We start from the raw sequence: 27,070 nt of genomic DNA, 5'->3' as shown, positions 1-27,070 counted from the left end.
TCACGACAGTGTCATCCTGATTGACATGGCCCTTGTCTTATGGCAATATGCTGTGCCTGCGTGTCAGACTATCTTTGTACTTATGCTTTCCTTTTGTAATATTTCTTATCAACTTACGGTCCTCCTTCTTCCTTTAAGGCTTCCTCAGGAATTAGGACAAAAGTCCTATGTATAGAAAGACGAAAGAGAAAAATCATTAATATAGCTTAAAGCATTTCCCTGTTACATATGAATACTTACTGTACAGTAAGCTTTGCATGTGGCTTTCAAGGCATTGGGGACTCCACTGAGGAATTTAGGATTCTAGGAATGATCTAGAAATATATGTCTAACTATAAACCCATTTAAATGGCTAGAATTTACAATAACATTTTTTGGAAAGACCTGTTTTTAGTAACTTTTTCCCCTTAGGCCCTTTTTAAATTGATGGTTAATTGATATATGATGTTGTATTTGTTTCAGGTATATAATATAGTGATTTGACATTTATATACATTATGAAATGGTCACTGCAATAAATCTAATTACCATTTGTCACCATGCAAAGTTGTTAAAATATTATTGATGTTATTCCTTATGCTGTACATTACATCTTCATGTCTTCTTTACTTTATAACTGGAAGATTATACCTCTTAATTCCAATTATCTATTTCATCCATCCTTCTACCCTTCTGACAGTTATCAATTAGTTCTCTGTATCTATGAGTCTTTTTCAGTTTTGTTTTGTTTGTTTATTTTTTAGATTCTACACATAAGTGAAATAATATGGTACATGTCTTTATCTCCCTTATTTTACTTAGCATATATCCATGTTGATGTAAATGACAAGATCTCATTTTTTATGGCTGAATAATATTCCTGTGTGTGTGTGTGTGTGTGTGTGTGTATACACGCCACTTTTTATCCATTCATCTGCCCATGAATGGTTCAATTGTTTCCATATCTTGGCTATTGTAAATAATGCTGTAATCTACATAGGGATGCATATGTATTTTCAGATTAGTATTTTCATTCTTTGGATAAATACCTAGAAGTGGAATTGCTAGATCATACAGTAGTTCTGTTTTTAATAGAAGAATCTCCATACTGTTTTGCATAGTGGGTCCACCAAAGGTACATCCCTACCAAGAGTGCATGAGTGCTCCCTTTTCTCAACATCTTTGCCAACACTTGTTATTTTTTGTTTTTTTGATAATAGGCATTCTGACAGGTGTGGGCTGATATCTCACTGTGGTTTTGATTTGCATTTCCCTGATGCTTAGTGATACTGAACATCTTTTCATGTATAAGTTGGCCATCTGTATGTCTTCTCTGGAAGAATGTCTTTTCACGTCCTCTGCCCATTTTTTAATCAGATTGGTTTTAGGTATTGAATGCTATGAATTCTTTGTATATTTGGGATACTAATCTCTATTTTTAGGACTTTTGACTGACAGTGTCTTGGGAGGAGAGAATCTACAAAAATTAAGTGAAATCAAATTTATTAAAGAGTGACTACTAATTACACTTAGAATGTGTTCTCATAGACCAAATAGCTGAAAATAGTCTGCATTTTTGTTTTAACATGTGTTTTCAAATTCCTAGTGTTCTGCGATCATAACTAATGTCCTTGCAATTTGTGCATTTTTGCTTAGCTCTTGTTTTAGAAGTCCAAAGTGACATTGCATCCGGAGCCAAGCTTGCTGTGCATAAACCTGTAGCAATTTTTGGAGAAGAGAAACAAATTATAAGACCAAAGGAAAAGCAAATGGAAAAAAATGCTTTAACAATGGAAAATGCTTCAAGTAAAATTCTGTAAGTAATCAGTGTGGCCAGAAAAGCTACCTGGTTCTATTTGAACTCAGCTCATTAGCTCAATAACAGCACAGAGCCCATGCAGGGAACCCACAAGTTTCTGAAATGGATGTCAGGTAAAGAGCTAGTACATATTTAATTAGTTTTTTGGCCAAAAGATAGAGCTGGATCTTCAATGTTCAGCCATCACAATGATCTACTTTTGGTAATTTTGTTATTATATTACAATTTTTATAAGACTAGAATTTTGGAATTACAAACTATTTGAAGAGTTCATCATATTTTGTTTCATAAATGCTGACTCCAGGAACAATTAAATTACTATAGGTTCAAGCTGGATTCATGTTAATATACAGTTGGCATCCTGGATCCCTGAAGTAGTTTTCTGATTGGACTTTATCTTCATTTTCTCCTCCTTCCAGTTTCACCCACAGACAGTTATCTTTCTAAAGCATAATCCTTTTTATATAGTTCTTCTATGGCTACCTACTGCAGATAGAAAAAATATTTAGTCTGTAATGAAGCCCTGATGACCTGAGTCCAGGCCTGTCACTGATTCTCATTTGCACCCCTATGCCCACCTCCATGCCACATTTTTCCTTCCTGACACATGAACAAAACCTCAGCTCAGCAACTACAAGCTGACACCAAACGTGGCATATTCCATTTATGCACTATATCATGCCTCTGAGCCACTTATTTGTTTCTCTCCACCTGAAGTGCCTTGACCTGCCTGGTACTCATCTGTGGAATGGTTCTTCATCACTGAAATCAATCATGATAATGACTGTACACAGCAATGTGCTTCTCAGTTCCCTCCCCCTCTCCCCACAACAACTGTGAGGGCAAAAACTCTTGTCTCACACATGTTCTGTGAAGACCAGGGTAGCCACCTTTAATCATCATTTACTGAAAAAATGGAGGGGGATTGATTGAGTGAATTTCCAAATTCTAAAACCATATATGGCTATTCAATTACCATTGTGATAACAATGAAAGTTAATTTATATATCATTGTTACAAACTATTTTAAAAGACTGCTTATATCCTCAATTATAAGAATATCAACCCTTATTTTAGGAAACAAATCCCCCTATTTTGATGGGTGATTCATCTGGTCCCATGTCCTGATTCTAACAAAGGCACCAGAAAACCTTTTTCAGAGAGAAATGATTTAACCTACATGGTATATTCCTCAATGGCTAGAGAATTTATGAAGAATGTATTATCTAGCCTCTGAGTTATTAAACTGCACATGGTAAAAAAAAAAAAAGTACACAGAAAGTAAGAAAAAATAAAGAGGTCTCTGAGAGCAAAGATCTATATTGGTCTAATTGATAGATTTCATCAAAGCCTGGAATCCTTGAGGTAGAAGTGATTGAGTCCATTTGGAACATAAGGCAGGAATCTCTTGCACGTTCCAGACAGGCTCTTTTGATCCCATCTTTTCTTGAATACTCATAGTAACAGGGAGATCACTATTTTGTAAAGTATACCATTCTAATGTTGAAATTTAGAATATCTCCATTCTATGATTTCATTTGTTTCTCTGTCTATACCATTTCGCTCTACTTAAAAGTCCTTAAAATATTCCAAGTTCACTGTCATCAGCTTACTGGGTTATCTCTTTTCCAGGGTAATTTTCACTAGTTCTTTGAACCACTTCTGATGACTCAATCCTAAATCATCTTATATTAGACAGTCACCTTAAGATTTCCCCAGACTTCCTTAGATATGTCTGTTTGGAAGTTTTACTTATTTGAGAGGTGGGATGATTTAAGGAGGGGCATCCATAAAGCAAGAAGCTAAACAGATCTAGAAGGAACTCCTAAATTTTTTTTCAATGTTTATTTTTGAGATGGGGCGGCAGAGAGAGAAGAAGACACAGAATCTGAAGCAGGCTCCAGGCTCTGAGCTATCAGCACAGAGTCCACTGTGAGGCCTGAACCTACGGACCTTGAGATCATGACCTGAGCCAAAGTCACTTAACTGACTGAGCCACCCTGGTGTGTCAAAGGAACGCTTTTGATAGCAAGGTTCTGTGTAAAGATTTCTGGTAATAAAAATAAGCAAAATGGAAAGGAACTGTGGGACTACTCACTTCAGCTTTGCTGCTTTGTGGAAGAAAGGGCCTTTTTAGCATAGAGCTCAGGGAAAACTTTCTCATTTCCTTACTGAATTATAGGCAGAGCCTGCCCACTTCCAGAGCCTCTTCACATACTACCTTTCTCACTCACTGCACACCTAAGACCCTGGTGTCCTGCTGTTCCTCAAATGAACCAAACATACTCTTGCTTCAGACCCTTTCAATTTATTCTTTTCTCTCCCCAGAATGCTGTCTCTCTAGATTGTCACATGGCTGGCTCCTTCTCATTTTCCAGGTCTCAACTCAAACATCATCTCTCAGAGGAGCCTTCTTTGACTACATTGCTAAAGTAGACCCCAACCCAGCCAATTGCTATCACATTGTATTGTTTTATTCCACTTATGGCATTTATACTATTTAGTTATTCATTTACTTGTGTGTTATCTCTCTTCTGCCCACTAGAATGTAAGCTCCATGAATCTCGAGAACTTATTTTGTTCATCACCTTATTCTCAACACTTAGAACTCTGTGCTTATCATATAGTAGATGTTCAAGAAGGATCAGTTAAAAGAATGAGTGAGTAACTATGGAATGATTAGTCATATAAGTCATTATATGAATGAGTGGACAAATGAATGAATTAATAATGGAAGGTATATTTAGAAAGGCCTGTTCTAAGTTGTCTTGACTGTTTTTCATTTGCCTGGAAGCCAAAGATCATACAGATAAATTCAAAATTAGAAAATTAAATGTCTTGATTGGGGAAAGAATCTTGTTTACACCTCGTTAAATATGTTAAAACTAAGAATGACATTTCTGTTTTCTGTTTTCCTCAAAGAAATAGTCAGTGGGAAAGCTGTGGTTTTCATTTTTAACACAAGATGGCACTGTTGTTTTTTTTTAATATTTTTTATTTATTTCTAGGAGAGAGAGAGAGAGAGAGAGTGTGAGCAGGGGAGGGTCAGAGAGAGAGGGAGTCACAGACTGAAACAAGCTCCAGGCTCTGAGCTGAGAGAGAGAGAGAGAGAGAGTGTGAGCAGGGGAGGGTCAGAGAGAGAGGGAGTCACAGACTGAAACAAGCTCCAGGCTCTGATCTGGCAGTCAGCACAGAGCCCGACGCGGGGCTCGAACCCACGAACCGCGAGATCATGACCCAAGCGAAAGTCGGCCGCTTAACCGACTAAGCCACCCAGGCGCCCTGGCACTGTTGTTTTTTAACCGCTAGTAAGACTTTTTGACTTAAGAAGCCCCAAGCCCTGTGTGCTGCTGCTCTGAATGAGGCAGCTGTTATCCACCAATTTCATTGCCACATATAATACTTTTGTTACATTTGAAATTTGTATGGTCTGCTCTGCCAACACAGGAATTGACCCCACGGATTTTGGTAATTTGAGATTGCTTGCAGTTCTATAAATACCACAAGCACCTTGGAGCTCATAGCCTCCCCGCATCCCCTAGCTGTATTTACATATATGCATATTTGTTGCTTTGCCCATATTCTTAACCTACCTTGATCCCAGCAGTCTTCATATTGTGGTGTGATTCTATGGAAGCAAATGTACCCTAAGCAGTGCCCGGAACTTGATATATACAGATCTGGATGGTGGCTATGCTCCTGTTCACACCTTCATCTTAATAAGAAGCCAGAAGGCTGAGTGACTCAGTTAGTCAAGCTCTGACTATTTAAATGTTTTAGTACATTATTCTCTATCAAAAGCTGGCACGTACATGCCCATGCTATTTGAGCCTCTCTAGGTTTGAGAGGAAAAGTTAAGTTAATTAAGATTTCTTAACACTTGTCTAATGAGTAAACTTTATGAAATGCAGTAATCTAGGCTGTTCTGTTCCAGACAGAATTATGACCCACTTATGGAGCAGGCAGAAGGAATCTCATTACACATTCATTATGAATTTCTTAAAGTACCAAGTAGCCTTAATCTCGCAGTTTTTCAAATATAATACATGGCCCCATTTTTTCTCAAATAAATATGGTAAAGATGAATGCTATTTATGTAATTGAGGAATTTTATTTGTAGCCTTATATTAAAAGGTCTAAATTATGTATTAGTAGGATATGGATTTGCAATGCCAGGCACCCTAATGAAAATGCGATTTACAGATCCACCGATATCCTTCAGCATATGATCAGACTATCCCTCAGAGAAAACTCTGTGAGTAAAAATAAGAATTCTTAGACTTGTGTTTGCTTTTGAACCTTGGTAGAGATTCACATGCAAGAGCCCATCTTCGAATGAAAGCTTGTCACACTCTTCCCAGATATGCCTGGCAGGAAACTCCTCATGACTTTGATGAGGATGGCAGTCTTCCAAAGAAAATGGAAGAACTCTTTGAAAATGTGGAACCACAGAAGAAATACAGGTAAAAAGTTGCAAGGGATTCTTGTGAGATTTTCTGCCTGGTCTTAGATTTGCTCACTTTGGGACTAAATGATTCCTGTGAGTTTGCCTTACTGTTAGCCGCCATTTACATCAACATGCACATTTTTGTTTTTGTTGTGTCTTTGAGTAAGTATTTCCAAGTATCTGTGGGAAGGCCCTTCTCTCCTTAGCTTATTTTGTGCCACGTGATGTAATTTCTTGTTCACTGGTGTCTTTTCCATTGAACGGTAAGTTCATCCCCTTTGCCTCCTGATAACTTAGCACCAAGCCTATGTGTTTGTTGAATGAATGTGTGAATGAAATTAAGAATAAGCATATGAGATTCCCTGATGTCTTTAAGAAACTAGTAAAATGTAGTTTCTTTTTTTAATTTATTTTTTTTTCTGGTCAATGTCCAATGAGATAACAGCAATTTATAGTACTTTGTATCATTCCATAATCTTTAGATGTTTGCTTAACTTGATAGCATTTTGTATAAGTTAACTAGTTTTGCCACTTTGACATTTAGCATAGAGTGGGGGGCTCCATAGATGTTTATAAATTAATTTGATTGACAATGCATTGTGATATTTCATATGTTTAATAAGTCTTCTTATTGCCTTAACATCCTTAAGCAAGAGATTCCTTTAAACTAACTTATTAGAATATCATTCTTTTTTATGATATTCTATGAGTTGTGAGGGAAGATGGAAAAACTTGAAAAATGGCATTCTATTTGCTAGAGAGACTAGAGATAGAGACTAGACACAATCATGATCTGAACGCCCTTGTTTCTCCTTCGTTCCCTTTTTACATGCCCCTCTCCTTCTCCTACTCTTTTCCCCCTTTAATTAAATATCTCTTCAACGAAATTTCTTTTTGCCATGCTGATGAGTTTTTCATATTCTCTTGGATGAACATTTATTTCTGTTACAGAATAAGCCAAGAATTCTAGCTTTTTTACATCAGCTTGGCAGTGCAAGGCAAATAGTATTGCTGCTGTCCCGATGATAATGCCTCACCATAATAAGTGAGTTCAGTTCACAGCAGTTCTCTGGCCAACAGAGCTTGCAGTCTCCAGTACATCAAGGTGCACAGGACATTTTTTGGCCACTAATGGGATTTTCTTTATCTCAGCCATTCTCCAAAGCAGAATAAATTGCAGAAGCTTTGCCATCAGCAGTTTGAATACAGAGATGGGCAAATTATATGCCATGCTGCTCCTCAGCTGGTTTTGGGAGTGCGAGGTCCTGACCTGCGTTCAGGCATGGAGGTAGTTTTGGTGGAGAAAAAAATGGATGATAGTCATCAACGATGGATGCACAAGGAAGACAGCAGGTAAACCCATTATATTGTGGAGTCAGTATATCAAAATATATCAGCGGAAGTCTTCAAGATCTGGCATGGTCTCCACAGAGCAGGCAGGGAGTATATCTGAGGACTTTGGATTTTTTATTTAATGTAGCCAATAATTTTTATCCTTCTCAAAGAAGAGAGAGTGAAATCAAATGTAAATGCTCAGTAGTCTATACACCATATATCCACTGTTGATTCAGATAAGAAAGAGGAAATGTGACCTACTTGGTTCATAGTTTTCACTGGCTGTTGAAGTTGAGAGAAAACTGGGATGTCATCTAATTTTATTTTTATGATTTGAAAGGATCAAGTAAGAGCTTCAAAGAATCCTCATTTTAAAACTTTCGCAGTACTTTTCATTAACTCAGTCTCCTGCCCCTCCCCACATCTTATGCATACATAAGTTGCTTATTTCCATCAAATAACCAACTGATAATGGCTTCTGCTTACACAGTGAAAAGGAATTCTTACCTTAACATATCTGTCAATTCAATCCAACCCAATGGCTGGCCTATGTCTTGTTCCAGATTCAGGCCAACCACTGTCAAAAGGTTATTTCTAAGACAGTTTGAGGAAATGTAAAAGTCTAGGGGCACTTGGGTGGCTCAGCTGATTGGGCATCCAACTTCAGCTCAGGTCATGATTTCACGGTTCATGAGTTCGAGCTCCACATCAGGCTCTGTGCTGATAGCTTGGAGCATGGAGCCTGTTTCCAATTCTGTGTCTCCTTTCCTCTCTGCCCCTCTCCTGCTTGCTCACTCTTTCTCTCTCTCTCAAAAATAAATATTTAAAAAAAAAGTCTAGGTACCAGATGATACAAAGGAAGTCTTATTAATCTTGTTGAGTGTCAAAATAGTTTAATGGTTATGTTAATAAAAGTCCTGATCACTTAGATATATATTGTAGTATTTACATGAAAATTAATAGATAGCTCAGATTTGCATTAAAATATTCTGGCAAAAGCAAAAATGTAAAATGTTACAGGATAATGGATGAAACAAGAATGGCAGTATGTTGATAACTTAAGTCATGGTGGTTTCTTAGACCATTCTCTCTGTTTCTGTGCATATATGAACATTTCTTTAACTAGAAAGAAAACAGTTCCTTGCTTTTTAGATTGGTTTGCTTCAAATTCTACCATTTACATGGTGGAGTTCCATGGGCCTCTTAAATCTCTTGAAATCTGAGCTATACATTTTTTTTTTTTACCCCGGGAAAGAGCTGTGATTTTCATTGTATTCCAAAAGATATGTGAAGCGAAAGGTTTAGGAATTGTTTTGAGGCAGATTGTATAAGCTTCAGCAGGCGGCAGCAGCAGCTCAGCGTGGGCAGGACGGGAGTTAGCCTTACTGTGTTCACTGTCTGAGGCGAGCCAAGCACTATAAGGAACACTTACTGGGCTTGTTTTAGAGAACGCTGAAAAGCCAACTGTAGCTAGACCTGGTGAGTGTGTTCATTTGCCCCATTCATTCTAGCCAAGCTAACTGTACAGCAGAGAGCTTAGAAGCAGGCTTTTGTCCCTGTGATTGATTTGCTCTATGGGACCAGAATTCATTCATTCTGTTGCAAAGGGTTATTAAACACAATGTTTTTAGGTGCTGGTGCTTTAGCTAAGAAGAAAAGAGATGAAAATCCTTGCCCTTACAGAGGTAGTGCTACCCAGCTGTACGTTTCTAGAATTTAGCCATATAGCTTACTGTATCATAGTGGATGTCCTACTCGAGCCCAAGTTGGACTTTGAGTGTGACTGATCAACTGAGGTGGACACAAATGGGGAATGAGAGGAGAGACCTTGAGACAGGAGAAAGTCAAGCATAATGAGTTTTAACTCAGAAATATTTGGTCATTGGAAAAGAGGGTGAGTTCTGAGTCTTGCTCAGTGTCTGTCACTGGTTTTGCTTTTTATCTTGATTGGTGTGGAAAAAGCCTGTGAGGAGGGGAAGCCTTTTAAAGTAAAAACAGAGAAATTTGCCTAAAACTCTGCAAAACATTGATTGGACCACAACCAGCACTGACAATATAATGGGAGGTACCAAGTGTCTGTCACTGTGCTGAGAATTTTCTACCATTAGTCCTTTCATTCAGTCCTTTGGGTCTGGGATTACTTTTTCATTTTGGCTTTCTATTTAACATATAAAAGAACTAGGAAATCTTATAAGCAATTATCAGCAAAATCTCTTAAGGGAAATTATGGCTGTGAGAACAAGATAACAAGATAGCACATGGTCTAGGCTAGAAGTGCAAGAAATGAGCAAAGGGGGCACTGAAAGGTAGTAAGAAATTGCCACAGATGCATTCACTTGGTTTCCAGGCACACATAACAGTGGTCCGAGTGAACTTTTTAGATAACCTGGCATCTTTCTCCCATTTTCAACTCTGGAAAATTTTGAGTTAATCATTTGGCTTCTAAAGGGAAATATGAAAAATTGTTCAGGGATGAAAATCCCCTCAACAGGACTTAGAATTATATAGGGAGAAATCCAGTGTCATAGAATCTGTAGCTAAAAAAATTTTTAGAATTTTCTAGTCTTAATCACTTGATTTCAAAACTAGGTAAACTGAGGCTCAAGAGATTAAGGGACTTGTAAGCACTCATCCCCTGGGATAGTGGAAAGGACTGTGGTGTCATGCTGGATATTACTGGGACACAGACTAAGTTCTCACACTACTATTTGGCAGAGTGGGTTTTAGGCACTTGTATATAAATTCAAGCTTCCTGCAAAATGTAGGCACTTCTGCTAAGGGCAAGGGCGAGTTGACTGTAGTGTTTAAAAATGAAAAGAAAAACCAACACTGTGATGGCTGAGCATGGCACTGAAGCATGGGAGAAGTTGGTATGTCTGTTCTAAGCAGCAGAAACATAGATAGCTAGGTAGCTAATCTTGGCACCTCAGTAGGTCATTGCAGGAAATGTGCAATCATTTGTTCATTTGAATAATATTGAGTGTCAATGAAATTGCAAGACACAAACTGTGTAGACAGGGAGGCTACACAGGTGAACAATTTAGAATACCAGCTCTTGCGCAGTGCCCAGTCTTGAGGAATGCTACAAAGATATTTGATAAAATCCAATATCCATTTTCACTTAAAAAGATACATCATTAATTAACAATAGGAGGGAGAAATACACTATAAGATTAATAGTGATTATCTTATACTAATATGAGGAATGTTTAAAATTCTGTTACCATTTTTTCTGTATTTTCCAGTATTTTGTAAATTCTTTAAAATGGGCTATATTGTTTTATGTTCAGAAGTTTAAATTTGATATCTGGAATTTTTGAAGTCTTGAAAGGAGAAATATATTGCTTTTATACCAGACACCCACTCTCACATCATTAACTTTTATAGGACAAGTTCTATTTCCCGCAGCAGGAATGCCACTGCCAATGTGTAATGTCACTATGTTGACAGACACAAAGAATTGGCTTTTTCTATACAGACAAGATTCTTGAATGTTTGGCTTATTTTTGCTTTTAAGTGATGCAAGGAAAAGAATTTGAGGGTTTTAGCCCATTTTCTTCCTTTTTTCAGTCAAAGAGGCTTTATGTGACCTCCTATATAACTTAAAAATATTTACATATATCTTGGAATTTTAGGGAATACTCTCTTAGAAAAAGAGAGTTCATAGAAAAGCTATTTAAAAAATCACAACCATAAATAATAGTAGCCCATTCTAAGTGATATGTGCTAGGCAATTTTCCCTGCATTAATTCATTTCATTCCCACAAGAGTCCTTTGAGGCATGTACCATTATCCTATTTTACAGATGAGGAAACTGAGGCACAGTATAGTTAAGCTATTGAGAGGTAGACTCTGGATTCAAATTCGGGCACCGTGGCTCCAGAATCCATGTTCTTTATCTTTCTGTCACAGAGCCTCTCATAATAGATAGCAGGTCAGGTGATGAAGGTGTATCATCAGTATGGGTACAATCTGGAGACAGAAACCCAGTTATTTACATGGGATATGTAACATAAAACTTTATTAAACAATAATAAAAAAGTAACTATCATATATTTTTAAAAATCTTCTGTATGGTGCTCTGGAGCTGAGGGAGTTGAGGACAAATTTAAAATTGGGCCCTTTCTGGGGCGCCTGGGTGGCTTAGTCGGTTAAGCGTCCGACTTTCACTTAGGTCATGATCTCGCGGTTCGTGGGTTCGAGCCCCGCGTCGGGCTCTGTGCTGACTGCCGGCTCAGAGCCTGGAGCCTGTTTCAATCTGTGACTCCCTCTCTCTCTGACCCTCCCCTGCTCACGCTGTCTCTCTCTCTCTCCTAAAAATTAAAAAAAAAAAAACATTAAAAAAAATAAATAAATAAAATTGGGCCCTTTCTCAAAGCTGGAATTCAGAACTCATTAGAAAAAGTAGGGGATCAGCTAACTGGATGGCGGAAATCTGTTGGTTTGCCTGGCCAGACTTGGTCTGCGGTTGCTATGCAAGCAGGAAGCAATATACATGGGGGTGCAGCTGGTTTGAGAGCACACAGGCATAAAAAGGGAATGGAGTGCTAGTATAGCAGGTTTAGAGCATGTGATGTCCATGTCAGGAAGGCCACAAGCAAATGGTTACCAGGCCAGGCAGGTGAGGGTTCCCAGGGACTACATATTCTGAGAAACTGGTTGGAACAGAACATCACTAGATGCCCTCACTTCCAACTGCTGACTTCATGCAGCAACCAGGAAGAGTAAGAGGAGCAACACCCTTCCTCCTGCGGTGTTTCTCCAGCACTCTCTACTGAAAAAGCTTAATGCTATCCTCCTGTAGGGAAGAAATGTTTAAGGATTCATATCCATTATCACAGAGCAAGTATAGAACTAAGAGGCAACACACTGGTAAGTGGTACAGAGGGAACTCTGATCTGGTTATGCTAGTTGATAACATGCCTAATCCTGTTTTCCCAAGGACCTTTCACCTAGTGAGTAACCTAGACCTTGTGCTGGCAGTGTCTATGACCAAAGCAAGAAATGAAGTCTGTGGCTATCCAGTTATTGTTCAGGTAAGATATATATATAGGCTAAGTAGTAATCATGACCTTTTATTTAAGGTTAAGTAAAGCTCTATACTTCCGTGTTGTGAAGAAAGACAATGGCTGTCATAGAAACCTGTCTTGAATGCCATTGTTAAAATATTTACAATAGTCTGCCTAGATTTCAAATTCAACATGTTCATGTAGCTCTTAATTTAGTTTAATCCAACAGATGGTGACTGTGGGCTTGCTGCATGTCAGGAGCTATGCTAGTTACTTAAATCAAATCCAAGGGCAAGCATGCAAAATTATCCCAGTAACATTCATACAGTCTTAGCGGTGGGTATGGTCAAGTGAAGAGCTGTTAGATGCGTGTGCTTTAAGCTCAGTGATTGGGACATATGCAAGTCCTCTCTTACCTGGCATCTGAAGGGAAAGAGCACGGTCAGAGAGATCTTCCTGAAGGATGTGAACTCATATATGTTAATTCTACTGAGAGACTCATTTGAAATATACTTTTAACATACTTTTGCCAATGCTTACAGCAGTCAGACAGTTTTTGGAGATTTCAGAGAAATCTGGGCTCATCTGAGTTTTGTATAAAGATCTGTAGAGTTCTTTTTTCATGTCTATCTGTCATCCTTACTTATAACCAAAGACATTCTCTAACTGGACAAGTATTTGTCCTTGTTATGAAGAAAGAAAATTTAGGAGCACCCCTTCTCTGAATTTATTTTCTGTATTCTATACAGTATTCACCATCTTTTTGTTGAATAGAATAATTGTCTCTAAAATACACTTATTTTATTCCATGTTTTTAACAGCAATGAGGCAGCTTGTTTGGCAGGTCCTGAATCCATAATTGGGATAGAGCAATCTGGACAAATATCAAAGCTTAATTAAGTCTTCTACCCTGATGACAAATATGGACTAAAAATTTATTCTAGGAGACATAGTGTATATAACATTACATTCTTCCCTGTCAGGTGCCTCTTTGTCATGGGCCACAGTGAGATTAAAACCTCATGCAGATACAAATTTAGTACCTTAATCAGTTCCATAAAATTATAGATATTGACATTTCCCCCTAAGGTTCCCATTTTTAAGAAATGCATTTGATCTCAAGGTAATTTGTATTACTTTTCAAGATTTCTTTCTTTGCTGATATTTTGTTTTTATTTCTTGAAGCAATCAATTTGTGAGAAAATATTAAAGTTCATGTGAAATAATAAAAATGAGGCACACTAGACTAATGTTACTAGACCCACCGCCCCCCACTCTCTGTTCCTTGAAATATAGTCTTTGTTTTCCAGGCCTCTTAGGGATGCTCTATTGTCTGACCTATTAAATCAGTTCTTAAGACCCATTTATTTTCCTCTTTACTATCAATCTCTCCTTGGTAAAGGAAGTGCTATTCATTACAAAGTTCCTTGAGGTGTCATGATATGTTTAGTTGGAACTAATCTACAGGTTTAAGTTCTCTAAAATTGAAACTACTCATTTCTTTACTTATGCCTCAGCCAAGTTTTATAATTAGAAGAAAATGCTGTTTTTGTTACATATAAAACTGACTGTACTCATATTTAAAAAAAAAGCAATAACCTTTCTTGATAACCAGTAAAACATAAATTAAAATAACAACAAGGTACTATTTTTTATTTATTAAATTGATGATATTTGAGCAAGAATGTAAGGAAAATAGGCGATTTCTTATACTATTGGTGTAAGTGTAAACTAGAATAACCTTTCTAAAAAGCATTTGGATATGATAAAGCTTTATATATGTACCATAATATTTAAAAATTATCTTGTTATTTTTACCAGCAATTGTACTTAAGTTTGTTCTAAAGAATTTATCATGTATTTACATGAAAATCTATTTATGATTGTTGATTGTTCTTTTGTGTATAATAAGGAAAATCTGAGAAGCAATCTAAATGCTTCCCATCCAAGACTAACCAGGCCTGACCCTGCTTAGCTTCTGAGATCAGACAAGATAGGGCGCGTTCAGGGTCGTATGGCTGTAGACGAAACAATCTACATGTTTAACTACTGGGGACTGGTAAAGTAAAACATCACTGAGATTAAATAGTATATATATCCTTTTAAAATATTAGGAAAAGTTTCATAGAATTAAAAAAAAAAAAAAAGCCCATGATCCTGAGATCAAGACCTAAACTTAGATCAGGAGTTGGACACTTAACTGACTGAGCTATTGAGGTGCCCCATGGAATATTTGTAAGTTTTAAAAAAAAATTAATGCAATTACCAAATTGTATGCATTTTCTGATTTCATTTTTGTAAATCAAAGAATGCATACTTATAAATAAGAAAAATGTGTATATATGATTATCAAATGTAACTAGTAGTTATTACAATGTAATAGATTGATAATTATCTATACTTTTTGAATTCATGCAATGAAATATTTGACAGCTATAAATAAATCATAAACTCTTCCATCTGTTTTACTCCATATTTCATCCTTTTTTTCCAGAAATATAAACCATATAATAATGGGACTTCCAATCAAAAGTGGAATTACATCGAAACTATCAAAGCTTTTATGGCCTTTCATAGCACTTCACTAGATAAGGAAGTCACAGCAGCAAATTATGCTGGTATTTGTACATCCTCCGTGATTAAAGAGGAAAACATTGATCAACCAGTAAGTGGTTCTTTTTCACTAAGGATAAAAGAAAAACAGGAGAAAATGGAGTAATTTAATAAAGCCAGAATTTTTTTTCTAGAAAACCTCATATTCACACAAATTAAACACTGATTTGTGAATGAAATAATTTAGACTCTGTGATTCTGGTTAGGAAACAATGAAGAAATATTGGTATTACCTACTGTTTATATTGTTTCAATGGCTCCCTGTCATTACCACCATCTTTGGTCCATCATCAGTTTACCAGAACACTCATGAGTGAAGATAATCACACCTACTACACTCCCACAGGTATGCCTGCTACACTAAATGTCACTCTACTAAAGAAAGCATAATAAAATCCAAATGATTGTAAGTGACTTTACCTATATTGCATTATACCAAACATAAGTCTAAGTGGAATACCTATACTCTAATTTCTAAGGAAATAATTCTTGATTTGGTCCTATAATTTTTATTAGTAAGGAATTGCTGGATACTTTACAAATACCTGAGGGATTTGTGGGTCAGTATGTCAAGCTTATTGATAAATATTGGCCTGCAGAAATCTCATAATGCACACTACAAGATTCTCCAAGATACTCTTTACTCTGCTTCTCAGACATCTCTAAATAGCTGCCTCTTCTCCTTCACCCAAAATTTCCTGCTTTGCTAAATAATTTACATTTGTCCAAATTTACCATACCATTTTGCATGTCTTTGGTTTCGACTATGCTATCCTCCTGGCAACCCTTTTCTCCTTTGTCCGTGAACTCATACCAGTTAGGAAATATGCTGTCAAAGACTACCAAGCTCATCTTAAAAGGAATCAAGTCAACTTTAAATACTCCCAGCCCAAAGACAAAACAATTTAAGCATCAGTGGGAAAGATTGACATACATCAGATATGTTTAAATCCATATGTTCATACTGATAAGAATAACAATAATTCATTGATCACAATTAGATGATGCTAAGGAACCAAGTAGTTACTTTGACAACTAGGAAATAAAGAATCAAGCATTTATTTTTTTTCCTTCCTTTATAAACTGTATGTTAGGAAAACAAAATAGTAGATGAGAAGTTTCACTCCATAGGAATTCATTTCCAGTTAAGAAATGAATAAGGCATGAAAAATTTGGGATGTCACTATGTTGTGAACTTTGATAAAGTAATTGATCTAGCCAATGATTAACAGTAGCTAATAGTATTACAGAGACACAACAGGTAACATGTACCCCTTGATGGAAGTACTTAGTACCACTTATGAAGTGTTCCTCCCCACAAAAACGTGACTGGAATTTAATCAAGTCTTTCATTCTAATAATTTACTAGACATATAGGAGATAGAAGAAGTTGATAAAAGACATTTGTGTAACCACGTAATCAGCAAATCTTAACTGACAAAAAATACAACAAACAAATTACAATAAAAGTAAAAAGAGAGAAAGAGATATAGGAGGAATATAGTGATGGAAAGAAATTTAAGAGGTATATAAACCAGTTATAATGTATTGACTTCATTTTGATTCTATTTCAAACATATTTGTAAGAGAAGGAGAGAGATGACTAGAAATTTGAATACTGACTAAATATTTCATTATATTAAGATATTATCATTGCTAGTTTTAATTATGATATTATAGTTATGATAAAATAATTTTCATCTTTTAGAAATACATACTGAAATATCTAAGAATGAAGTGATATAATGCCTGGGATTTACTCAAAGTAATCTAGGTAGGAGTGGGTGGGAATGCAGATGAAACAAGATTGGTAGTTATTGATAATTGTTGAAGCTGGGTGAATGGTAGAGGGTGGTTTATCATACATTGGTGTATGATTGAAATTTTCCAGAGATTGTACAACTCATGTTTTTATTGAAAGAGATAGGAAAGGAAGAACTGTTCAGCTGTTGGGAAAGAAAAGGAGAGAGCAATTACAGTGATAGATGGTGGAATTGAGGGTGAGTTTTAGAGGGTGGTGGCATGAAAGGTGTGAGGGACAGTAGAAGAGTGGCTGTGGGTTGAGGTCTCAGTGGACATCTTGGTGTTCTGCTGTAGAAGAGGTTGATACTTTAAGTACCAGAATTTTCTACTTGACCATTTTGTTTAGAAACATGCTGGTTCCAGTGCCACACATCAGATAGTTGGCACGTGGGTTTTACTCTGAACTCCTCCTAAAATCATACATGCAACTTGCTTTCTCTAAGATAATTCTTGAAGGCCATTTGCTGCCATTGATGCTTCTTGCTGATCAGCATAGAAGATACATCAGCATGATTCCAATGCAATGTAAAATGGGTCTTTTCGCCAAATGAGATCTTTAAGCAGAAGCTCAAACAGCCTTCTAAGGTCGTTTTTATATTTAAACAGTTTCCACTTTCAATGGCTTCATCAATAACTTCTGGTTTGTAATAGCAATCACAGCACTCTTATTTCATCACCAGTAAAGTCCTCAATTTCCTGGACCACACAATCCATTTATTAGTTAATTGTATTTAGTGGCCATCTTGTGACTTTGGCATATTTTCCCTACAAGCCTTTAAAACTTGGTTGGATTTTAGTGAATCTAGACAAAATGCAAATTATTTTTGCTAACTCCTATTACATCCAGATAGTAATTGGGGAAGCTGATTATGGGTTCATGGAGGTTCACTATACTGTGCTGTTTTGTATGATTGAAGTATTTTATAATTAAAAAAAATAAAGAAGGAAGTCCTAGAGTTTAGGCCTTAATGATTATAAAACTAGTGCCTTTCTTTTAACCATATAATAAAGATGTTCTTTTATTTATGTTAACCAAAATACAACTTCCCACTTTCTAACAATGATTTGCTCCAAAAGATTAAGTGATAGCCTGTCTGTTAGAAGTTAATATGATTAATCTGAAGAGTACAATAATATATCAATTCTGAGATTGATTCACAGATTAAAACCTTCTCCTGGGCCAAGGAGAAATCTACTCATTGTACAAAGTCTCTAGGCCAGTGGTTGGTTCTAATCTTTTTTGAGATACAGACTTTGAGCACTTCATAAAAATTATGCATATTCTTTTCCTCCAAAACACACATATGAACACAAACACCTTTCATACAAGCTTTAGGGAGTTTGTAGACTTCCCTTGAAATCCATTTGGGATGTAAGGTAAGAACTCCTTTTCTAGATCTTATCCTAATGGATAGTTTAGAAAAAGAAAGCAAATATGAAGTAACTATTACATGCTTGATAGCTACTATATGTTACATACTGATCAATCTTAGTGATTTTCACACGTTATCTCATTTAAATAATAAATATAATGAAGACACTGAATAATTTATTCACAATCACATTACCTACTATACATATAGTACAGTCATTATTGATCAGACTAATCCCATGTAATAGACCATATGTCTATAAGGCCAAATGAACAGACCAAGTTAGTTATTTCAATAAATCAAGGAAATTTTATAGAAAAAAGAATTAGTCAAATCAATTCCCTAGTATTCTGCACAGAATACCAGTAGCTGACTTACTGAACTTTTAAATAAACTCTGAGTTCTACAGGCATAGTTAGCCTGGGAACTCCCCAAATGTATTGCACTTTTCTTTCCATCAGCAGTTTCCAAGCAGTATTAAGTGTAAATGAATTAATGAAAAATAGTTTACATTATGTATGTACCATTGCCAAAATAGAACAACTCAGAGATCATCAAACCTGTAGCACCACAGTGGTGGGGATTGATGCTTTAATGAATGAAAAATACAGTTTCCAGATACTTTCAATGGGCTTCTTTAGTATAATAAGGAAAATTATTGGCACACAAGTATCATGAAACCCATGCTTTTCTATGGAAATGATTCTGCACATAATATTCATTTCCATCTAATCAGGGATGTTTTAATCTTCTGCCTTTCACTGATGTGTAGAAAAATGGAAGTTGTATGTACATATAGAGAAATCCATAGTGGAATTTAAGAATTACATCCTCAAAAGTATCACTTAAATGTTGGCTTTGAATTGATTTAACTCTATGTACTTAAAGGGAGTAGTTGAAGCAATATGACAAAGGCAAAAAAAGCCAAGAACTTGGAATCAGGAGTAAGTTTTATACTTCATTTCTGCCATGTACTACTTAAGTATCCTTGTATGAAAACTTCCCTCTTTTAGCTTTTGTTTCTTATCTATAAATTGATTGAGAATGGTATTAACTCTGGGTTTACTTAACTTTTAGCCTTGTGAGGAGCAAAGCAAATTAGAGAGTCTATATAAAAGTACTTTAACATTTTATTATGGTGATTTTCATGCATATTAAAAATATAATAGTACAATGAATCCTCATATATTTGTCATCCAAATGTAACTATTATCAAGGTTTTACAAAATTTACAAACCCCAGAAATGATACTATTTCACCTTAAACTTAAACATGCCTCTAAAAAATTGGAACATTTTCTTACATAATTATGCCATTATCATACCTATCAAAATTAATAATAGCACTTCGGCTATCAAGTACCCTGTTCTTAATCAAATTTCCTAGGTTCTCCTAAAAAATTCTTATTGTTGGTTGGTGTGAGTCATGATTCAAACAAGTTCCTTGTATGACATTTGGTTGTAGAATCTAGAATTGTCCTATAGAATGCCTCTAATTTGGATTTGTCTGTTGTCTGTTTGTACTTCCTGTGGCATTTTTAAACTTGTTTCTCTAGGCTACATGACTCCTGTAAAAGGAATTTAACACTAGAGTTGTAATTAGATTTATGTTCAACATTTTCTGACAAGAATTGTCATGGGTGTTATGCTATATTTCATATTGACCACTTATGCAGGGGTACAATGTCTGGATTTTCCATTTTTAAGGATAATATGTATAAGTGGGCATGATCACAACGTAATCTCACATGTAACAAATCTCACAATGATTTTCCATCTAGTGTCACTCTTTGGTTATCATTCCTTAAATCAGTTATTTCATTCAGAGTTTCAAAAGGGTCAATATTAGGGGTGCCTGGGTATCTCAGTCAGTTGAACATCTGATTCTTGGATTTTGGCTGAGGTCATGATTACAGGGTCATGACATCAAGCCCCACATTGACCTCCACATTGAGCATGGAGCCTGCTTAAGATTCTCTCTCTTTCTTCACCCACCCCCTTCCCTTGCTCCATGCTCTCTCTCTCAAAATAAAAGAGGTGTCAGTTTTGTCTAATTCTGTCATTTTCCTCAAATTGATTAGCTGAACTTATTTTTTTAGTTTTATTTTTTTAATGTTTATTTATTTTTCAGAGAGAGTGACAGAGTGTGGGCAGGGAAGGGGCAGAGAGAGAGAGTGAGACACAGAATCTGAAGCAAGCTCCAGGTTCTGAGCTGTCAGCACAGAGCCCCCAACACAGGAGCTGAACTCACAAACCGTGAGATCACGACCTGAGCAGAAGTCAGACATTTAACTGACTAAGCCATCCAGGCACCCTATTAGCTAAACTTTTAATGTAAGGAAGAGTTTCAACGAGATTTATCCTCTTCAACTAGGTATTTGAGTACTCAAAAATATGGTTTGTAAGGGATGGTAGAATAAATGTTTATTCTTTCTATCTCACTTCTTTCTTGTGGTATATAATAAACAACATGAAAACTTAGTGGCTTAAACCAAGAACTTTTTTTTTTTTATCTGTTGGCCCATAATTTGGGCTGGGCTCAGTGGGGCAGCTCTGCTGGTCACTAATGTGACCCTAATATGTAGTCATCTTGTGGTATGTTAGTAGGTTGGTGGTTCTATGGGGGCTGAGTGGCTAATGATGGTCTTCACATGTCTAGAGGAGGTTAGCAGGCAGTTAGCTGGGGTTCTTGGTTCTCTTCAAGGCTTCTTACATAGGCTAGCTCAAATGTGTTCACACTGTGGTCTCAGGGTTCCACTTGCAGCCAAAAGAGAACAAGCTCCAATGTGCTAGCACTTCTTAGGCACCTGCTTGCATCATCACATTTACTAGTGTTACATTGGCCAAAGCAAGTCACATGCCCTTGCTCAGATTCAAGGAAAGGACAAAGGAGAAAGATTTCTTGATTGGAGGAGCAGCAGTCACATTTCAGAAGGACATGCAAACAAGGATGGGGAGGTTTTATTGTGACCATCTTTGCAAATAATCTGCCACACTTTCTACTGGCCAGTTGTCAGAGTTATCGATTGGTGTCAGTTTACTTCGAGTGGACTCCAATAAGCTGTGGTTTTGTTTTTGTTTGTTGTTTTTTTAATTGTTATTTTTACTTACAGTTGTAGCATCATTATGAACTCATGGGATTTATATATTTAAACGTTATCTATAGTATTCTTTTTGTTGTTTCCAAATTGTCCCTGTTTGGGCCCATGGAGTCTCCTTCATGTTGGTTCTTGTGTCTTTTTAACATGACTTCTTTACTTCTGGATGGCTTCTTTTCTTTCCAGGCACTACAAGACATCACTTGCTTATCTTATATATTCTTGCCCCAAATGTGTAACTTGCTATTCCTCTAAGAAACTCTGATTCTTGACATAAGTTATACTCATTGATGTTGAATTGTCATTGCCACTAGTCTTTTTCAGTCAACAGAATTTAGAAATATGTTTTTTTTTTAGTATAGTTATTAGGGAGCAAAATAATGCATTCATGTTGAGATTTCAAATTTAGCATTTGTGGATTATATAAGAGCTTTATTTGTATTGTAAAGTATTCTACAAAAACGCTATCATAATTTAGATGTGCCTACATAAAAACATTTTTGTTCCTTTTTTTAGGGATACTATTATCTCTCACCCACTGGTAAGAAGAAAATTGTGCTCTGCTTAGCATGTGGACAATCCATGAGAGGAGAGAAGAAACTGAAACAGTCACTTCCAGGGATGCCATTCCTCTGTGCCTCTGGCTCCAAGACCCAGAAGCCCTTCTCACGAGGGCCCTTCAAGGTCATCAGTTTGGCAAAGGTGTGTAATGACCTGAACTCTGCTAAACATGTGTGGCATCACTTTGGAAACTTCGATGCATTCATTATCTGCCTTGCACTCAAGTTCATCTCCACTCATCCAATTCATCTTCCTCTGATGCATCTTTACCATTCCACCTGCATTGATTTCCTTTTCCCCATTGTAATTTAAAATACATTGTCTATTAATAGCTTGATACACTCTTTGAAGTTAATTGGGCACTTCTGCGGCTTTAATCATCTACTGACACCTTCCACTGCTCTCTGTGTTGCTTTTAGATGAAGAAACAACTGCAAATCTTTACTTAGCGGAGCAGCTTTTTTGTCTATATTCACAGGGAAAACTTCTTTTTACTAGTATGGAACATTTCAGGGGGAATTTGACATGTTGTTAATGACTGTTCAGGTTGGATGCCTGAATTCCTGCATCCATGTCTAATACTATTTATAGCTGTTGGAGAAAAAAAAAAATCTCTGCCACTTTCCTGTGATCTTAATTTAAAATGGCACCATTTTAAAAATCCCCTCCTTCAAGTTTAGAGTAAGATGTGCTAAGGGGAACTTACACATCTATATAAAAAGGAGCAATTCCTAAGAGAAACCTTCCAACTTGAGTGTGGTCTCTGAGGCTTGCCCAGTCTATTTCCAGATATCTTTCCTCTTTCCCCTAAACCAGATACACAGTGCAGGATGGGAGCAGTCTGGAGGGGACAGGAACAGTTGCAATAAACATTAAGTGCAACAGTAACTGTGATGGAGAAAGAAAGTCCTCTGGGGAAGTCTGAAGGCATTTGGCTTTGCTTTAGTGATGATGGGGTTAGGAGGTGGTGGTGAGCTGATTGGAAAGAATCTCCAATGTTACAGCATCTCAGACAGAATTTTTCCCTCAAAGCAGCATCCTGAGTAGGGTTTGAAAGGGAAGGGTGACATGTGATATTCACCACGCTTATTACTGTGTTGTGGGAACTCAAATAGCTATGTCCTGGCGTAGGAGATTGTAGGGAACTCATTGCAAAGCAGAATACTGGTTTCTGGACTTGCAGAGAAAACAGTGGGAGGGTATCTAGTTAATGTATATATCGGGGTTGGGTCCTGCCCGTGCCCATGAATTCCTTAGACCATGTTATCTATGGAATGTCTTATCTTGTTCTCCACCCTGCTTTCTGCATCTGCTCTTTTGTAGTCTTGGGAACGCATTGCTTTTCTGCATTCTTTCTGTAAGTTCTTATTGGTACATAGCCCACTGGCGTATTGCACAATATTTCCCTGAATGTATGCTTAATAAATATGAAAGCTTGACAGCAGCTAAGGAAGACTTCACTTAGCATCCCTCTTACCTCTCTTGATTTGCAGAGTCTTGAGGAATCCCTTCTTGCCATCTGGCTTTGCTGGACTAAGCCAAAAGCTGAACCCATCCTGTGTGGTTAAGACTGCATTCATTCGCCTCCCCATTCTTCAGTCAGCCACCACAGGATGGGATCAAAGACTAAGAGAATATCTGTGGTGCCAGCATCCCGTTACTTCTCTGGTCCTGGCATCCTTCTTCCCCAACTCCTGTCACAGGAGAAGGCAAAGTAGAAAACAGGTGTAGCCCAGAAATACAAACCAGAGGCCTACAGTCACCTAAGGACTCAATGACAGGGCTGGAAAGAGAACTGAATTCTGACTCAATGTTCTTCCCACTGTGGTATCCAATACTTATAGCATGTGGAATAAGCATTTCAAAATTTAGATACCACACACATGTACATGCAGATATTTATTAAATTAAGAGACCCAAATATACCAAAATAACAGAAACTAAAATAAAAAGCTTGAGTAGACCTCTGTTTCATTTTGTCTTAATCAGGCTGATTTATCTTCTTATGAGGCTGAGAAAACGCTAAGTTATTATGAAGAACGTCTGTTATCTTTACGGATGAGGACTTGCACGCGTGTTATATCTCATATTGGTGTAGCAGCTATGCACCAGAAGGCAGTGAAAATAATTGCATACAAAAATGGAGATGGATATCGAAATGGGAAGTTAATTGTGGCTGGAACATTCCCCACAGTAAGTGGCTATCACTTAAATGTTTCTTGCATCCTCAGAGGTAATGATAATAGTGATTCTTCTGACAAGAAGAAAGCAATGGGATTGAAAGATAAATGTCTTTGGCCAGTTTCACTAATTTAAGCTGATGAGATCAAGATCTGTTTTCCTAAAGATACTCTTTTTTATGGTACTTCTTTGGATACAGACTCAGAAAAATGAGAAACCAAAACATGGTTTCTCGATTGGCTCCATAGCAAAGATTTATAAAAGCAGGGGGAGCTAAAGCTAGACAGAATTCCTCTGTTTGTTTGTTTGTTTGTTTTTTGCCTTCCTTCCCATTCTACCTTCAAGTTGTATGTCATTTGAATATTCTAAGAGATGCTACTTCATTTATCATTTGGGAAAAAATGAGCATTTATTTGTTGACAGGTTATTTCACTTCATTCTTAAATTGGAGAAGCAAGAGTTGTGTTAGGAAGGAATATGTGGTACCTGTCGCAGAGGCTCCTCCTTAGAGTCACAGGAAGGAAGGAGAGCTCAAAAGGCCCAAACCCAGCTTTGTCCTTCCATTGTTAGGTGATTATCTTGTCTATATATTCTGGGCAGTGCCTTTAGCAGCATATTTTACAAGCAATGTTAAATATGACACAGAGTACTCTGGAGACCTTGCAAACACACACATATACATCTACTCATTCACTTACCGTTTTGGATGAATACAAATAGCTTTTTTATTAAGATATTGTTCCATGGACCAAGAAAATCACAAAAGTTACCAACTCCAAGATTCATCCTGAGCTCCACAGTTGGATTCTGTAGTCTTGGGCAAAAATGTTAACCTTTCAGCCTGTTTTCCTATCCACAAAATGGAAGTAATAATGTGTCAGTTCGGGTTTGAAAGTCAACTACTCATTTATTTTAAAGCAGTTCATTAGTGTGAAGTGTTAACTTTTATTCATTATAAAGCAACAAAATTGAAAGTGGATCTTTAAGTTGAACACTTCTTAGAAAATAAATACTCTGAAGATAAAATACGTTAATTGATTAATGATTAAGTATATCAGCTGCTGTGGTATAGTTTTGGGGCTAATTTTCACAGCTCGAGTGGACTAATTTCATGAAATTATATCAGACAATCTAATATAAAAAACTATCTCTAACGAAGATCAAATCAGTAGTTATTCACTTTTCTATTTTCCCAAATTAAAGGATTTTCTCAAATTTCTAAGATAATAAGCTCTTCACAATTATTGCCAGCTCTATCACTATTTAGTCTCATCAGTTCCTTACAGTCTTTGTCATTTAGCTTCTTACAGAATGCACGGAGCAGCTGGGTCTTGCCAGAGCAGCCTCCAAAGTATATACCAAAGATGGGACCACAATCCTTTCCTTACGTGATTTGGTTTTATGGGCTCTGGATGAATCTTTTATCCAGAGAAACACTGAGGAGCAAAAGGAGCAAAAGGCAGCCGCTATGGGAACAAAAGAAACAACTATTAAAAGTATAAAAGGTTGGTTGTCTTCTACAAATCAGAATTTAGTTGATTCTCCCTATTTTTATCATAAAAAAGTTGAATGTAGTTCTTTGATTCAGTCTCTGCTTCTACAATTACAAAATGACAGATTGCTACTCTCATGTGAGGTTCTCATATTGTTTTTACTTTGCAGAATAACAAAAAAAATTTTTTTAAAGGATGTAAATTTGGTGTCAGCACCAAAACAGTAAATAAATCGCCTCAAATGTATAAAATATGTTTGATAGTTTAGCTGCTTTATGTAACACGAGCAGCTTTTGTTATTAAATTTAAAACCAAAACCAACTGGAGACCACTTAAGAAAGTGTGGCCGGATCAATGCCCCAGTGTCCTTATGTGCACCTGCCCATCTCCACTGCTTCTCTAAAACTCCCAGAAGCTCCAGTGAAAGCACCTGTATTATAGCTGCTAGCACTCTGTATTATAATGAATCTGTTTACATCTTTATCTTTGTGTTTCATTAACTATGTACAACTTGAGAACAGGGACAAACTATGTCCCCATCAGTGGTTTGCTAAATGAAAATGAGTCTTGCTTACAGTGATTGACCAGAGTGATCTCAGCTTTCCATTGTTGTACTGAGAGTCATCATTTAAAGGTTAAGAATTTGGGTTTTGGAGCTAGAATACCAGGGTTCAGATCTTACTCTGTCACTTCCTAGCTGAATCATCTTGGGCAAGTTGTTTAAACTCTTGTACCTCAGTTTCCTCATTTTACAAATTTTAAACTGATGGTCATGTAAATGTATACTCATTTGGTCCTTATAGGTATGAATGTGTGTTCATAAGAGTATATATGAATAGGAATTTACATATAAATGTGTATGTCACTTGGAGTAGTGTCTGGTTGATGTTTACTAAACATCCAGTGAATATTAACTATCATTATTGTGTATAGAATTGAGTAGGGAAAACCCACTCTTCCTCCTGTGTGTCTCTTCTTTACTCTCACATTCTTTTCACATTCACACTTCCGACAACTGATGTGTGGTTTTTATCCTCCACACCAAGCAATTCTGCAACACCAGCTGGGTGTCCTATAATTTAACTCAATTCTGCCACTATCTACCTAGATACAACATCAGATAGCACAGGTTAAGAGCTCGGTCCCACAAGACTGCGCCTCCCACCACCTCTCATTTCAGATGTCCAGACCTGTGGTTCTGACCAATTGGCTTAAATTGGAAATTCCCATGACTCCTTCCTTCAGTTTGGTTAATTTGCTAGAGCAGCTTCCAGAACTCAAGGAAATGTGTCTACTGGTTTATTATAAAAGGATGTGATAAAAGATACAGATAAGCGTTCAGGTGGAAGAGATGAGTAGG

At 36.8% G+C, this 27,070-nt stretch overlaps 1 protein-coding gene across 1 annotated transcript in view; it reads left to right on the top strand.

Annotated features, from left to right (window-relative positions):
* The first annotated feature begins 1,714 nt into the window (after positions 1 to 1,714).
* LOC120223113 (doublecortin domain-containing protein 1-like) overlaps positions 1,715 to 27,070 on the top strand; it is a 62,577-nt gene continuing 37,221 nt past the window's right edge. The window contains exons 1-8 of the mRNA XM_039221154.1: positions 1,715 to 1,795; positions 6,106 to 6,261; positions 7,398 to 7,598; positions 12,523 to 12,616; positions 15,084 to 15,254; positions 21,992 to 22,177; positions 24,026 to 24,229; positions 25,518 to 25,713. Coding sequence (XP_039077085.1) covers positions 1,749 to 1,795; positions 6,106 to 6,261; positions 7,398 to 7,598; positions 12,523 to 12,616; positions 15,084 to 15,254; positions 21,992 to 22,177; positions 24,026 to 24,229; positions 25,518 to 25,713 — 1,255 coding nt within the window. The 5' untranslated portion in view covers positions 1,715 to 1,748. The remainder of the gene's footprint in view (positions 1,796 to 6,105; positions 6,262 to 7,397; positions 7,599 to 12,522; positions 12,617 to 15,083; positions 15,255 to 21,991; positions 22,178 to 24,025; positions 24,230 to 25,517; positions 25,714 to 27,070) is intronic.

Source organism: Hyaena hyaena, unplaced genomic scaffold (genome assembly GCF_003009895.1).
Source record: "Hyaena hyaena isolate Hyena2069 unplaced genomic scaffold, ASM300989v1 scaffold_953, whole genome shotgun sequence".
Lineage (NCBI taxonomy): Eukaryota > Metazoa > Chordata > Mammalia > Carnivora > Hyaenidae > Hyaena > Hyaena hyaena.
The sequence above is the reverse complement of the archived record's forward strand: the minus strand, read 5'-3'. Positions and strand labels throughout refer to the sequence as shown.